Source organism: Zalophus californianus, chromosome 6 (genome assembly GCF_009762305.2).
Source record: "Zalophus californianus isolate mZalCal1 chromosome 6, mZalCal1.pri.v2, whole genome shotgun sequence".
Classification (NCBI taxonomy): domain Eukaryota; kingdom Metazoa; phylum Chordata; class Mammalia; order Carnivora; family Otariidae; genus Zalophus; species Zalophus californianus.
In genome coordinates, this window is record NC_045600.1 from 35254249 (window position 1) to 35267341 (window position 13093).

Below are 13093 nucleotides of genomic sequence, written 5' to 3' on the forward strand. Positions count from 1 at the left end.
TGGAGAGAGCCCGAGGTTGGAGCTGATAGAGAAAGATGGAGAAACCTACCGAAGCCATGCTGCCAAGCTAATTCCTGGACGTCTGTTTGTGAGTCAACATGTTGTTTCCTCTTTGCATGAAGCAAGTTGTAACCATGTCTTAAATCGCACAGTTCTCCTTCCTGTTCAAAGGCAGTGAATGCCCTGAACGGCGCGTGTGGGTGGCTGGAATATTTGATACAAACTTTACCAAGCCCATTTGTCATTTGAGACTAGTATGACATGGAAAGCATCTCAGCCATGAAAGATGTGGAAGAATGCTGAATGAATACGGATGGGATGTAGTCTAGATCAGGGGTAAGCGAACTACAGCCCACTGGGTCAAATCTAGCCCGCCACCTGTTTTCATAAAGTTTTATGGGAACACAGCCACACTTCGTCTATGGCTGTTTGTACTACAATGGCAGACTGAAGTGGAGTAGTGGTTTGCAAAGCTTAAAATATTTAGTATTTGGCCCTTTACAGAGAAAATTTGCTGCCCCCTGGTGTAGATGGTAGACTAATAAAATATTAGCAAATACTTCCCCCTCAACTGAATACCTGTGTCCCCAACTGGAAGCAACAGTGAGTAACCCTCCATGATAGACCTCTGTATCATTTACCTCAGGTCTGATTATCAGCATTAGGAAAGCAAACTTTCATTGAACTGAACTTAGCCCAGAGAATGAGAGACATCCTACATCTTTGTTAATATTTGGTCTCTGCAGTATTTGTATTTTAGTAGTCCTGGCCACAGAGAGCCTAGGATAGCCTGCAGACATAAAGAACATTTACTTCCCTGTCCCAGACCATGACCCTTCCCTTGGAGTTGGGATGCTGAAGCTACTAGGAACTCTCCTGCAGGTAGCCCAACTTATAGGGGGATCAAGGTGGATCTGAAATGGATCCAAGGGGGAAGCCGGGGCCCATCTGGATATAGAAATCTGTGGTAGTTTTGTATTTCTTTATTGATGGGGAAATATTTGGGGTAACCCACCTTAAATGCTACATAAATGCCTTCTACTTAAGGATCCACATGATAAATCTGAGAATTCATCTCTAGCACTCACTTGAATGCTGTAAAATCAGGAAATCCTCCAGACCCAACTGGGAGCAGGAAGGGAGTCTCATGATTATGCCAGTGGAAAGCCCTGAGATAAGAATGCCAGCAAAGGACCCTCTCTCCTCTACCGAGGCACACTTCACCTACCCCTGGGGCCGGCTCACACCCTGCGGCTGGGGTGTAATAAAGCCAGCTCATACCAGAGCAATCCCTTCTGTCTCTTAACCACACCCATTACTGTAACCCATCCCCTACCACTGTGGGAGGCTCCCGGGGTGCGAGGGCTTGACCTTTTGTTACAGTGACGGCAAGGATGCCTCTGACCATGCTGCTCTATAGCCCAAGCTTTGTTGTCAGGGCACTGGGAGCCCAGGGGCAGGGATTATAGTCCAAAAAGACGACACTCTCTTCTCATCCCTCCACGAAAGCCAGGTGCCTGCGGGATTCTGGCCTGTTCCTATTCCGGTGACAGCCCCCTGCCTCTGGTCAGGATGACTGCCCCCACCTGTTGCTGAATGCTTGCCTTAGGACTCAGGAGCACAGTCCCTGCTCAGAGTCAGCTGGAGGAGACAGACACACAGACGGACCATGAGACACGGTGTAGAGTGCTGGGGAGTCAACCGAATTGCTCTGGGGAGCTGGGGAGAAACAGCTTCTCCCGCTGGTAGGCCCACTGTGGCCTCGGCTGGAGCGGGTGTCTGAAGATGGGGCCCAAGCCAGAGCCCTGTAACTGCTAACGCACAGGGTCCGGAACCTTGCACGCAGGAGACTGGCGATCCGGGAACAATATTCAATAACGCCAAACACTGGACATCCGGAGGGAATTTTCTCGGTACCAATCACAAATGAGAGACATCATAGAAAATGTTATTCTTTTTTATTTCAAGGAGGTAATACATAGCCCCATCCACCAAAGCAATAGGGAATTAGAGGCTGCGAAGGGCAGAGTTTTGGAGAAGAGCCTCTGCTGCATCTCTGCGCTCCTGTTGGCTGCTTACGTGAAGGCCAGGTCAGCCACGCGGACAGGTGGCCCGACTCAACCCCCCATTGACCAAAAAGGGGTCCCTGCGTGCAGCTGAGGCCCCGACAGTCTGAGCACACTGGGCGGCCCCCAGCCTATCTAGCACTTGATTTTATTTCTGTGAGCCTAGAGTGGGCAGGACGTGAATAAATCCTGAGTCAAATTAAGGTGAAAGACTTAGTAGCGTTAGTACTTGGGATGAGAGAAGACAACACTACCTTTGAGGGGGCCGGGAGTCCGACGGGAGGTGGAAACACGCAGAATGGCCACAGGCCGCCAGTGCTGCATTGCAGACACTAGAGGGGTTTTTTCACGGTACATGATGGGGTCGGGGAGCGGTGGGCACTGGGGCTGCTTCCTCGGGCGCAGAACTGAACTAGAGGTTCATTTGCCACTCGTAATTGGCTTCCTGGGTCGAAGTCACCACACCGGGTGGGTGAAGCAACTCCGCTGGCACACCCATCGGGGCCCTGGGGAGAGGTGTGGCTCAGTTCTCGGATGCGGAGGGGGAGGAGCTCACAACCCAAGACCTTTCTCCCCCTCCCCCAGCTCCTTTCCCTTGCAAATGACCGTGGTGGGAGGTGACAGCCTTGGGCAGCTCCTAGTGAAGTCCCACCATGATTTTTTCTACAGAATTCATTTTGATGGGACCAAAGCCCCCCCTCCCCCTTGGCACAGAGCAGACTTATTTTCACCCATGCGAGGGCACCTTCCTGGCGACTTGAGGGTGGCGTGCAAGCGGGAGTCGCAGCAGTAACTTATAGACACCACTCATTTCAATACGACTGCCCGGGCCGGAGAGCTGGCGGCGAGGGGCTGCTTCTGCCCAGCATGCACTGTTCCCCAGCAACCCTGGCCGGGCCAGAGCTGGGTTCAGGTGCCGCGCGGGCTGACAGATTTTTGGTTTGACAGAAGTGGAAAGAATTTTTAAAAAACCACGCCACTATGTTCTCCAAACCCAGAGACATCAGTTTTGTTTTGTTTGACAAGAAAGGACAAAGGACCACAGCTCCATAGTGGCCAAGGCTTGTGCAGCACAGAGTGCAGTAGGTATCGAAATGTATACACCTTGGTCTGACCGGGGAGGTGGGTGAGCACAGAGCCACGGACCCTTGTCTTCTAGGTGCTGGCGGTCTCTGCTGGTGCCTCAGCCTCGTGCTCTTCAAAGCCTGGGACTGGCTTCTGCAGAAAGTGCATGGTGGCCTGGATCACCTTATCTGGTCCAATATTGTACACAGGGTGAGTGGGGTGCTGCAAAGAGAAGGGCAGATGCCAGTTAATCGCCCCGGTGGTCCTTGGGAATGTGCACAGCCTTGAAGCAGTTAAATGCACCTGTAAGAATTTAGCAGAAGAAGGACTCATCAGAGACACCCAGGGAGATCCGTCCCACAAAGCCCTGATGTCCACCAACAAGGTATTAGTAAAAACATCTAATAGTACATGGGACACAAAGGAATATTATGTAGCCACTTAAAAACATGCTTTCAAAATATTTAATGATACGGGCAAATGCTTATAAGGTATTAAGTGAGGAAAATGGTATGCACAACGTTATCCCAAACTTTTTGAAAATGTGTTTATAGATGTGATTTACAGGCAGAAATTGGACATACACCCAAACAGGAACAGTGATAGGATTGTTTTAAATTTTCTTAATTATACTTTTATATATATTCCAATTATTAAAACAAACACCATGTATTTACATTTGTAATCAGGAAAAAGGACCACAACCTTATGACGCAGTAAAGGTATCAGGCCATGTTTAAATTCTTTTCTATTATTCCACTACATCGCAGAAACCCAAAAGAAACTTTTGGTCTAAGAGCACAACTGGAGGCCAGTATTCACGACTCTTCCATTTGGGGAGAATGAAGAAGGGGACAGAATTGCAGGAGAGGTTTTAAAACTTTTTTTTTTTTTTAACATATTATTTATTTATTTTAGAGAAAGAGCACAAGCAAACCGGGAGGGACGAGGAGGGAAAGGGAAAGAATCCCAAGCAGACTCCACCTTGAGGGCAGACCCTGTCACAGGGCTCGATCTCATGACCCCGAGATCATGACCTGAGCCAAAATCAAGAGTCGGATGCTCAGCTGACTGAGCCACCCAGGTGCCCCTAAGTTTTAAAACTTTTAGGAGAGAATACTATGAGCGACTTAATGCCAAAACATATAAAAGTACAGATAAACTAAGTAACTCTATAGAGCAATATAAATTTTCAAAATTTACTCAAGAAGTTCTTTAAAATGTACATGAATAAATTAAATCAATAATGTAATTGGTTATTCTGCTTCCATCATTCCTGCCCCAGGATACCAGGCCTAGAGGGCTTCTCAAGCAAGTGCTATCAAACCTACAAGAAACAGATAATCTCTAACCTGTACAAATGTTCTCAAAGACTTAAAAAAAGAAAGGCGGGGGGGGGGGGGGGCAGCGCAGCAGGGAGAGAAAATACCCATCTAATTTTATGAGGCTAAGATATTATCCTGAAATTTAAACTGGAAACAGCAATACAATAAAACAAAAATTTTAGATCAGTTTTTCTTATGAATATCATGCAAAAAATCCTAAATAAAAATACTAGCCAAAAAATACTAGCGAACTGAATCCAGCAATGTATTAAATAAACACACACACAGTGTCCTATAACCAAGAAGGGCTGATCCCGAGAATGTAAGGTTAACATCAGAACATTTATTAACAAAATAATAGCATATTCGATTAAAGGAGGAAAATCAGGTGTAGAAAAAACACTCAATAAAATATAATATTAGATTATGATTGAAACAAAACAAACAACCTAGCAAACCAGGAAGAGAGGGCAAGTAACAGCCTTAACCAGATCAGAAATATTTATCAAAATCCCCCTGGGGCACCTGGGTGGCTCAGTCGGTTAAAGTCCGCCTTCAGCTCAGGTGGAGCCCCACATCAGGCTGCCTGCTCAGCGGGAAGCCTGCTTCTCCCTCTCCCTCTGCCCCTCCCTCTCCTTCTGCCCCTCCCTCTGCTTGTGCACTCTCTCTCACTCATATAAATAAATAAATAAAATCTTAAACAAACAGTAAGGATCCTACATAATGGTGAAATTATAGACGCCTTCCCATTACAACCAGAAGCAAGATAAGGAGCGCCCCCTATGACTATCTCCAGTCAGCACTCTATGTAGGTCTTAGCCAATGTCCCAAGGCAGGAAAAAGAAATAAAACTCTTAAGAATCAGAAAGAAAGGGGTGCCTGAGTGGCTCAGTTGGTTGAGTGTCCAACTTTTGGTTTCAGCTCAGGTTGTGATCTCAGGATCATGAGATTGAGCCCCTAGGTCTGCTTGAGGATTTTCTCTCTTCCTCACCTTCTGCCCTTCCCCCCACTTATACTCTCTCTAAATAAATAAATATCTTTAAAAAAAAAAAAGAATCAGAAAGAAAAAGGCAAAACTGTCCTCATTTTAAAATAACATCACATTCTAAATAGAAAATCCAAGAGATTCTACAAACTATTGCAACTATTAAGCAAGTTCAGCAAGGTGGCTGGATACAAAATTAAAATATAAATATCATTTCTGTACATTAGTAACAACCAGTTACAAAATATAATGGAAAAAATATTGCAATCACAACAGACACAAAAACTATAAATTTCCTAGGTACAAGTTTAACAAAAGATGTGATAGTCTTTTGTGGAGAAAATGATAAAAGACCACTGAAGGATGTGTAAGATAATCTGAAAAACTGTGTTCACAAACGGAAGGCCTCAGAAGTCAGTTCTCTCCCATTAATCTTAAATCCAGTGCAAATTCCCATAAAAATTCCATTATAGCTTTTTGTGGAACTTGATAAGCTGATCCTAAAATCCATAGGAAAAAGCAAAAAGCAGAGACTAGCAAGGCAATTTTGAATAAAAAGATCAAGGTGGATGGGACTTGCCTACCTGCATTTAAGATTTGCTTAACATAGTGCAGACAGGTGAACAGACCAAAGGAACAGAAAAGAGTCACCTCAGATATAGAAACTTGAGTATGTGATGTATATGGGACACACATCAGAAGGAAAGTTGTAAACTTCCATTAGTGGTAGTGCTGGTGAACTGGGCATCCAAATGGAAAAAAGATAAAATTATATCCACCCCTCACCACAGACAAAAATCAATTCCAGGAGAATTAAAAATCCAGATGGGAAGAGCAAAACTTTAAACTGTTGGGAAGAAAATATATGTATGACCTCAGGGTAAGAAAAGATTTCTTAAGTACCCCTCCACACCCTCAAAAACCAAAAAGGCAGTAAAATTTTTCACTATAAAATTTAAAATCTCCTATTCAACAACAACAAAAAAACCCCACGAAAAGTGAAAAGACAAGTCATGAACTGGAAGAGATTCACTACACACACACCACCAACACAGGATTACTATCAAGAACACACAGAGAACTCCAACAAATGTACAAGAAAAGGGCAAACAATTAAATTGTTTGATGGCAAGCAGATGGCAGCCAATTCAAGGAAGCCATAACACAAATGGTCAATGAGCTTCTGAAAAGATGCTCAAGCTTACTAGTAATCAGGGAAATGCAAAAATAAAACTGAGGTACCACTTCCCATGTATCAAATGGCAGAAAGGAAAGGTGGGACTACGGAGCAGCACCCTGAGTACTGCGTGAGCGTCAAATAACACAACCACGTGGGGGATGGGTAGGCGCTGTCTAGTGAAGATCAAGTGTTTCTCTTCAACCAGCGAGTCTCTCCTAGACAAACTACCACAAAGGACACTACAAGTCTGTCTGCAACAGCACGAACCAAAACCACCTCGATGTTAACCGAGAATTTGGGGTACACTTACACATGGGAATGCCGTATAGTTGTTAAAATGGGTAAACCAGAGCAACACATGAACACAGATAAACATCAGAAGTACATGGTCAGCAAGAAAAGCAACGCACGGTGGATCGTGCTCTAACAGGCATGAGAGCCTACCCTGTCTGTGTTGCTGACGGACACACACACAGTGACAGCACAAAGACACCTGCAGCCATGGCGAGTGTCAGACTTAGGACAAGGTGATGCTGGGGACAGGGGGAGCGAGACAGGGAGAAGGGTTGCGTGGGAGGCAAATATGGAAAAATGTTAAGACTTGAAAAAGCTGAGTGGTGGTTACTCCGATTTTCCCTGCTTATCAGTGAGGCTGAGCATCTTTTCATCCATCTACTGGCCATCTGTGTTCTTCTATTGGAACTATTTCGTGACAGTCTGCACAGGCCCCATTATTTGTTGGCTGCGGACAGTGTTGGATGGATTCGTGTCCCAGGCTCACGTCTGGGCTCAGGGGTGTTTCCTGCGGCTGGGCTGCTCTAGGGCTGGAGGCGGGCTGAACACGCTGCCCTCGCGGAGCTGACAGTTTTGGGGGGCAGCAGACAAAAACAAGTTAAACACACACATTACAAACTGCGCTGAGTGCTAGGGAGGGCACACACAGGGCGCCATGGCGGCGCATTTTGGGGGGACCTCACAGAAGCTCCTCTGGAGAGCTGCTACACCAGCTGAGGGCTCCCACAGACATGCGGTGGGGGCTGCGTGACTGCAGATTCCAGAAACGTACTGCCTCTGAGTACGCTGCCCCGGACAAACTAATGGCAAGAGGTCTGGGTCCTGAGGCAGGGGGTAAAGGCACAGAACTTCCGTCACAGATGGATCCCCCCACCTGGAAGCCGGAGTTTGCCTTGAGGCAGTTCCCTCATCAGTCACCAGCTCCTCCCGGAAGGCTGCAGATCCAGGGCAGGGGGGCAGCGCGCTCACAGGCCTGCGCACAGTCCTGGGGACCCTGTGGAGAAGGGGTGTCAAGCCCCCCATCCCGTCTTACCAGAGCATTTTCCGGCACACCCAGGACCACATCGTGCACCATGGCCCCACTGCCGAAGTGCTGGGCTATGGACAGGCCACTCAGGCAGTAGCAGGTGTGGTAGAAGTCCCGAGACCTGCACGGACAAGGTGGCTCTGAGCAGGGGCTCCTCCACTGCCCACAAATCCTCACAGGCACAGCCTCCAACAAGAGATCCGGGCCCAGGATGCACCCCCACATCCCATTGCCACCCGGCAGCATTTCTCAAAGCCCCATCCTTCCGTCCTGCCCCACAGCAGGAACTGGCATTGTGGAGTCGGCCCCTCCAGGGGCCCTCCAGCTGTCTTCTGGAAAGGGCTCTCCAGGGTGGTGCTGGTGTTAAATTAGTATACTTCTCCAAAAGACTACCAAAATGCTTAGAAATGGGTCAAATTCTTCCTGATCAACTGCTGGGGACTAGCCTTGAGCTGGGCCCTCCCCTGGATGTTGACAGGGGCAGGGTGTGCGCATGCCCAATAGCGAGGGGGACAGGATTTATCTGATGTCCCTTTTCTTTGACTGTGGCACCTAAAGATATTTAATCTACGTGGCAATAGCTGTGACTGTAATTTCTGTTTACGACACTCAAGCGTTTTAAAATCCTGTATCCTATTCTATTTAGATCAGTTTGATTTAAAAAAAAAAAAAAAGGAGGAAAGAAAAGCTACACCCCGGCAATCTGTATACCTACCTGGAGAGGGGAGTGCATGTAAGCTCGGAGGTGCCAGGATGGAACTAGAAGGGGTGCCCCCATGGGGGTGCTTCACCCTAGTACTAAGCAGCTGGATAGAAAGGGACCCCCCACCACCACCCACACACACCTCTGCAGAGGTAGGCCTGAGTGGCCCACCCTCTCTCCCTTCCCCGTCCCTCCCTCTCCTGAGAGAAGGCACTCACTTGCCAGGTTTATCCAGAAGCCCCCCGGCGGGGCACTGGCAGCACATAAGGATGTACTCCTGCAGGGCCTGCTGATGAAACATCCAGTGGCTCATGCTGAGAGCAGGGTCGCCTGCAGGAAGGCAGAGGATCAGGGCAGGCCCACGCCAGGGAAACAGCCAACACGGTATCAATGATATCTTTATATCTTATTACCCACTGGGGACAGTTAAGGTTTCCCTCTATTCTTCCTGGACTAATTTTGAAAATTACATTCTCAGGACACTTAACACCTTCACACAAGTCCCATGATATGTCCCTCTCCTGACCTTCGACTCGAGTCAGAGCAGCGGTGCAGAGTGGGTGCCCATCCGAAACCACATCCCTGAAGGTGGCTCGGTAGCTCCGCCTTCCAGATCGGCCCTGTTACTACCCCTGACTCAGTCCACAAGTCCCTACTCCTCTTCTTTTTTTTTTTTTTTTAAGATTTTCTTTATTTGAGGGGCGGGAAAGGGGCAGAGGGAGAGGGAGAGAAAGTCCCAAGCAGACTCCGTGCTGAGCTTGGAGCCCGACACGGGGCTCGATCCCACAACCCTGAGATCATGACCTGAGCCAAAACCAAGAGTCAGACACTTAACCAACTGCGCCAGCCAGGTGCCCTATACTGCTCTGGGCTTCCTAAGACACTTCGTCTAGCATATGTCTCACTCCAATTGGCTAAGGGAACCCGCAACAGGAGTGATGTCTGTTCCTTCTGTTTTCTAAGCCTGAACTTAATCTATCTCCAAAGGGTGTCCTCCAACTTTTCTCTTGGCTCAAAAACTTTTCCTAAGAAGCATTACTAGTAACTGCCAGGATTCTTGCATCATCTAATATGGTAGCAGCAGAAACTGGCAATTGTGGTAATAATACTAAAGTAGGGACAAGCAACTGGGCTTCTACACTCTGAAGCTGAATCCGTACGGTCAGAGAATTCTGTGTACTGTACAGTTATCAAGTGGGGAGGAGAGACAGACTGCCAACAGATGGATGTTTGCAGAAGCACTTACATGGTAACTGGTTTTTAAAAACTATACACATGAGGGCGTCTGGGTGGCTCAGTCGTTAAGCATCTGCCTTCGGCTCAGGTCATGGTCCCAGGGTCCTGGGATCGAGCCCCGCATCGGGCTCCCTGCTCAGCGGGAAGCCTGCTTCTCCCTCTCCCATTCCCACTGCTTGTGTTCCTGCTCTCGCTGTCTCTCTCTGTCAAATAAATAAATAAAATCTTTGAAAAAAAAAAGAATTTAAAAACAAAAAACTACACACGTGCATTCAGTCCTTGATTAATTTTATACTTTGATCCCTGGGCTACTACAAAGATAGCAAACAATTTGTAAATAGCAATTAAAAGCTAATTTTTTTTCCAGTCTTTTTTCGTTTCTATGCATTTTTCTATATAGTTATTATAATTTTGTATTTTGTGTTTTCCATTTAATGCTACAGGCATACATTTTTCTCTGCTGTAATCAATCAATCCTTTGTGATTTCTTCTTTAAAGAAGCCTATTTAATAGGTACAGGGACTTTGGGGAGGTGAGGAAAATTCTAAAATTGATTATGGTCATGGTTGCACAAATCTGTGACGACACTAAAAACCAATGAATTGTATATTTTAAATAAGTGAATTGTACGGTTATGTGAATTATATCTCAAGGAAGCTGTTTTTTTTTAAAGCAAATGTCTTAAACTGCATTAAACATCTGTACAAAATATACCTTTATTCTATATCTTATAAGAAATAAAAGACTATTATTTTAAGGTAAGTGCTCACCTATCACTAAAATCAGAATGTGAAAAGCAACGGCTACGTTTACTATTAGACAGATTACGGAGTGGGTCAGTGACGTGCTGTATTACGGAAGTCTGCAAGCTCAAAGTTCACAAACCCAACAAGGAGCTTCCTGGGATCTTGGAATTTGCGCAGCACCACACAAATCACAGATGAAGGTAGACGGGATTACAGGGTGCTGCTGACGGCCCTGGGATCAGCCTTCTAAATCCTTCATGCCTCTCCCTCACCTTACAAATCCCCATCATGTCATTTTGCATCTCAAAGATTCTCTTAGAAAAGTGTTCCCAAACAGTAACGGACAGGTACAGTGACATGTAGCTCAACTTTGGTGGACAAAAACAGGCCTGCAGTATGCCTCCGAGAACATTCGAGCCTCCGGTAACTGCCAATCCAAACACACGCTCACAGGCCTGCTGCTTTCCTACGGCTCCAAGGAAACCAAAGAACTCTCTCATTTAGTCAGCATTTTATAGTTTAAAAATCTAAGTAATTTGTTCTTCTCTTCAACCACTGTGTTCTACACCCACACACCAGCGACCTATGTGGAGGTGGCCAGTGAGGTCCTACTGGGTGTGTGTGCCGCGAGGGGTTGGCCCCTTGTTATCTCTTTAACTAGTAATAGGATCATCGCCTTTAAAAAGTGTATTGGGTCGCTTACTGAGATAAAAGTAGGAATGCACACGGTTAAGAAAAAAGCAGAGTATGGTCCAGAAGGAAAAAAAAATTCAATATATGTCTCCCTCCCTTCAACTCCCATCCTTCTGCCAAAGGTGCCCATTGTTAAAGGGGTTTTACTCGCTTCCAGGAAAAGCTGTGGGGCTGTCAGCCTGTGTGCACACAGACCACACTTTTTACACTTTATCTTGGGTTCCGGAGAGTTTTCCATAGTAGCCCATTGCATGTAACCATGGTATGGAGAAATCGTAATATATTTAACTATTAACCTTTTTTTTTTTAAAGATTTTATTTGTTTATTTGAGAGACAGAGCACGAGCGGCGAGGAGGGGCAGAGGGAGAGGGAGAAGCACACCCCCCACTGAGCGGGGAGCCCGATGCGGGGCTTGATCCCAGGACCCGAGATCATGACCTGAGCCAAAGGCAGATGCTTAACCGCTTAACCCGTATTAACCTTTTCATGAGCAGTTCGGTTGTTCGCCATTAAACTCCACCTCAATACACATCCTTTGCTAATATCTCTGCAGGTAAATTCCCCTGACCATGCACTAGCCTGATTTAAGTAATTAAACAAGTCTCCAAACTACCCTCCGAAAACCAAAACAGCTGTTTACACCCACACTGACAGTACAAGAGTGCCTGTTTTCCCACACTCTTCCCAACGTTGGGCACCACGTTTCCTCATCTCTGGCAATCTGACAGTAAAAACGACCAGTGTCCCACTGATTTTATTTGCATGTCTTTCACTGTCATCTTTTTGTTCCATTTATGCCATCTGCGGCGGTTACACCGGCCTAGGTGGCGATCGGGTATCATAGAGCAGGTCACTGAGCCTTGCTGTTCTTCGTTTCCTCATCTACAAAATGGGGGTAACAAGAGTACCTGTTTCATGACATTGTTCTGAGGCTCAAATGAGAAAATACGAGTGAAGGACTCCGCTGAGTCCCAGGCTGAGGCTGAGCGCCCAGGAGGAGGGGCAATGGTAGCAGAAGTAACACCACCAGGAGTTCTTTCCCTGCCTGTTCGGAATCTCCCCGTTCAGATCCTCTGCCTGGGTTTCAGGGGGGTTGTTTAGCTATTTCTTAGTGATTTGTAGGAGTCTCTCAAATTAAAGAAATTAGCCCTTTGTCATTTGTCACAAATAATTTTTCCCACCTTGCTACTTGTTTTGTTTATAGAATTTCTCTTCTTTTGTAAAATAACATTTATTTTTCTTTATACAAGAAATACAAATTAATTGTAGAAAATCAGAAGATAAAAATAACATGAAAGAAAACAAATATCACCTGTCATTTCACAACCCAGATACCTTCTAGTAATTTTTTGGAGTCAACTCTTCACTAAAAAATGGAATTATAGGGGCACCTGGCTGGCTCAGTCAGCTAAGCATCAGACTCTTGATTTCGGCTCAGGTCACCATTTCAGGGTTGTGAGATCGAGCACTGTCAGGCTCCTCGCTGGGCGTGGAACCTGCTTAAGATTCTCTCTCTCCTTCTCCCTCTGCCCTGCCCCCAATGCTTGCACTCTCTCTCTCTTTAAAAAAATGGAATTATATACATACTGCTTTGAAACCTTTGATCGTAGTATATTATGAGTATCTTTCTACACATCGTCTCCTTTTGACTCCCAGTGTCAGTATTATGCCCACTGCTTAAGACATTTCCCTTTTTCCTTTATCACTGTTGCTGAGAGGTGGGTGAGCTTCAAGCCCAACCCAGGGCTTCTCCCAAGCACTGAAAAAAGCTG

At 46.2% G+C, this 13093-nt stretch overlaps 1 protein-coding gene across 2 annotated transcripts in view; it reads right to left on the reverse strand.

Moving 5' to 3' along the window:
• Positions 1-1949: 1949 nt before the first annotated feature.
• LOC113908809 (protein farnesyltransferase subunit beta) overlaps positions 1950-13093 on the reverse strand; it is a 61498-nt gene continuing 50354 nt past the window's right edge. The window contains exons 10-12 of one of the 2 annotated variants that reach the window (XM_027569277.1): positions 8864-8975; positions 7949-8063; positions 1950-3353 (exon numbers count right to left, since the gene is read on the reverse strand). In XM_027569277.1, the coding sequence (XP_027425078.1) occupies positions 3222-3353; positions 7949-8063; positions 8864-8975 (359 nt within the window). In that variant the 3' untranslated portion in view covers positions 1950-3221. Of the gene's footprint in view, positions 3435-7948; positions 8064-8863; positions 8976-13093 lie in introns of both variants that reach the window. The other variant, XM_027569276.1, reaches the window with a different exon arrangement.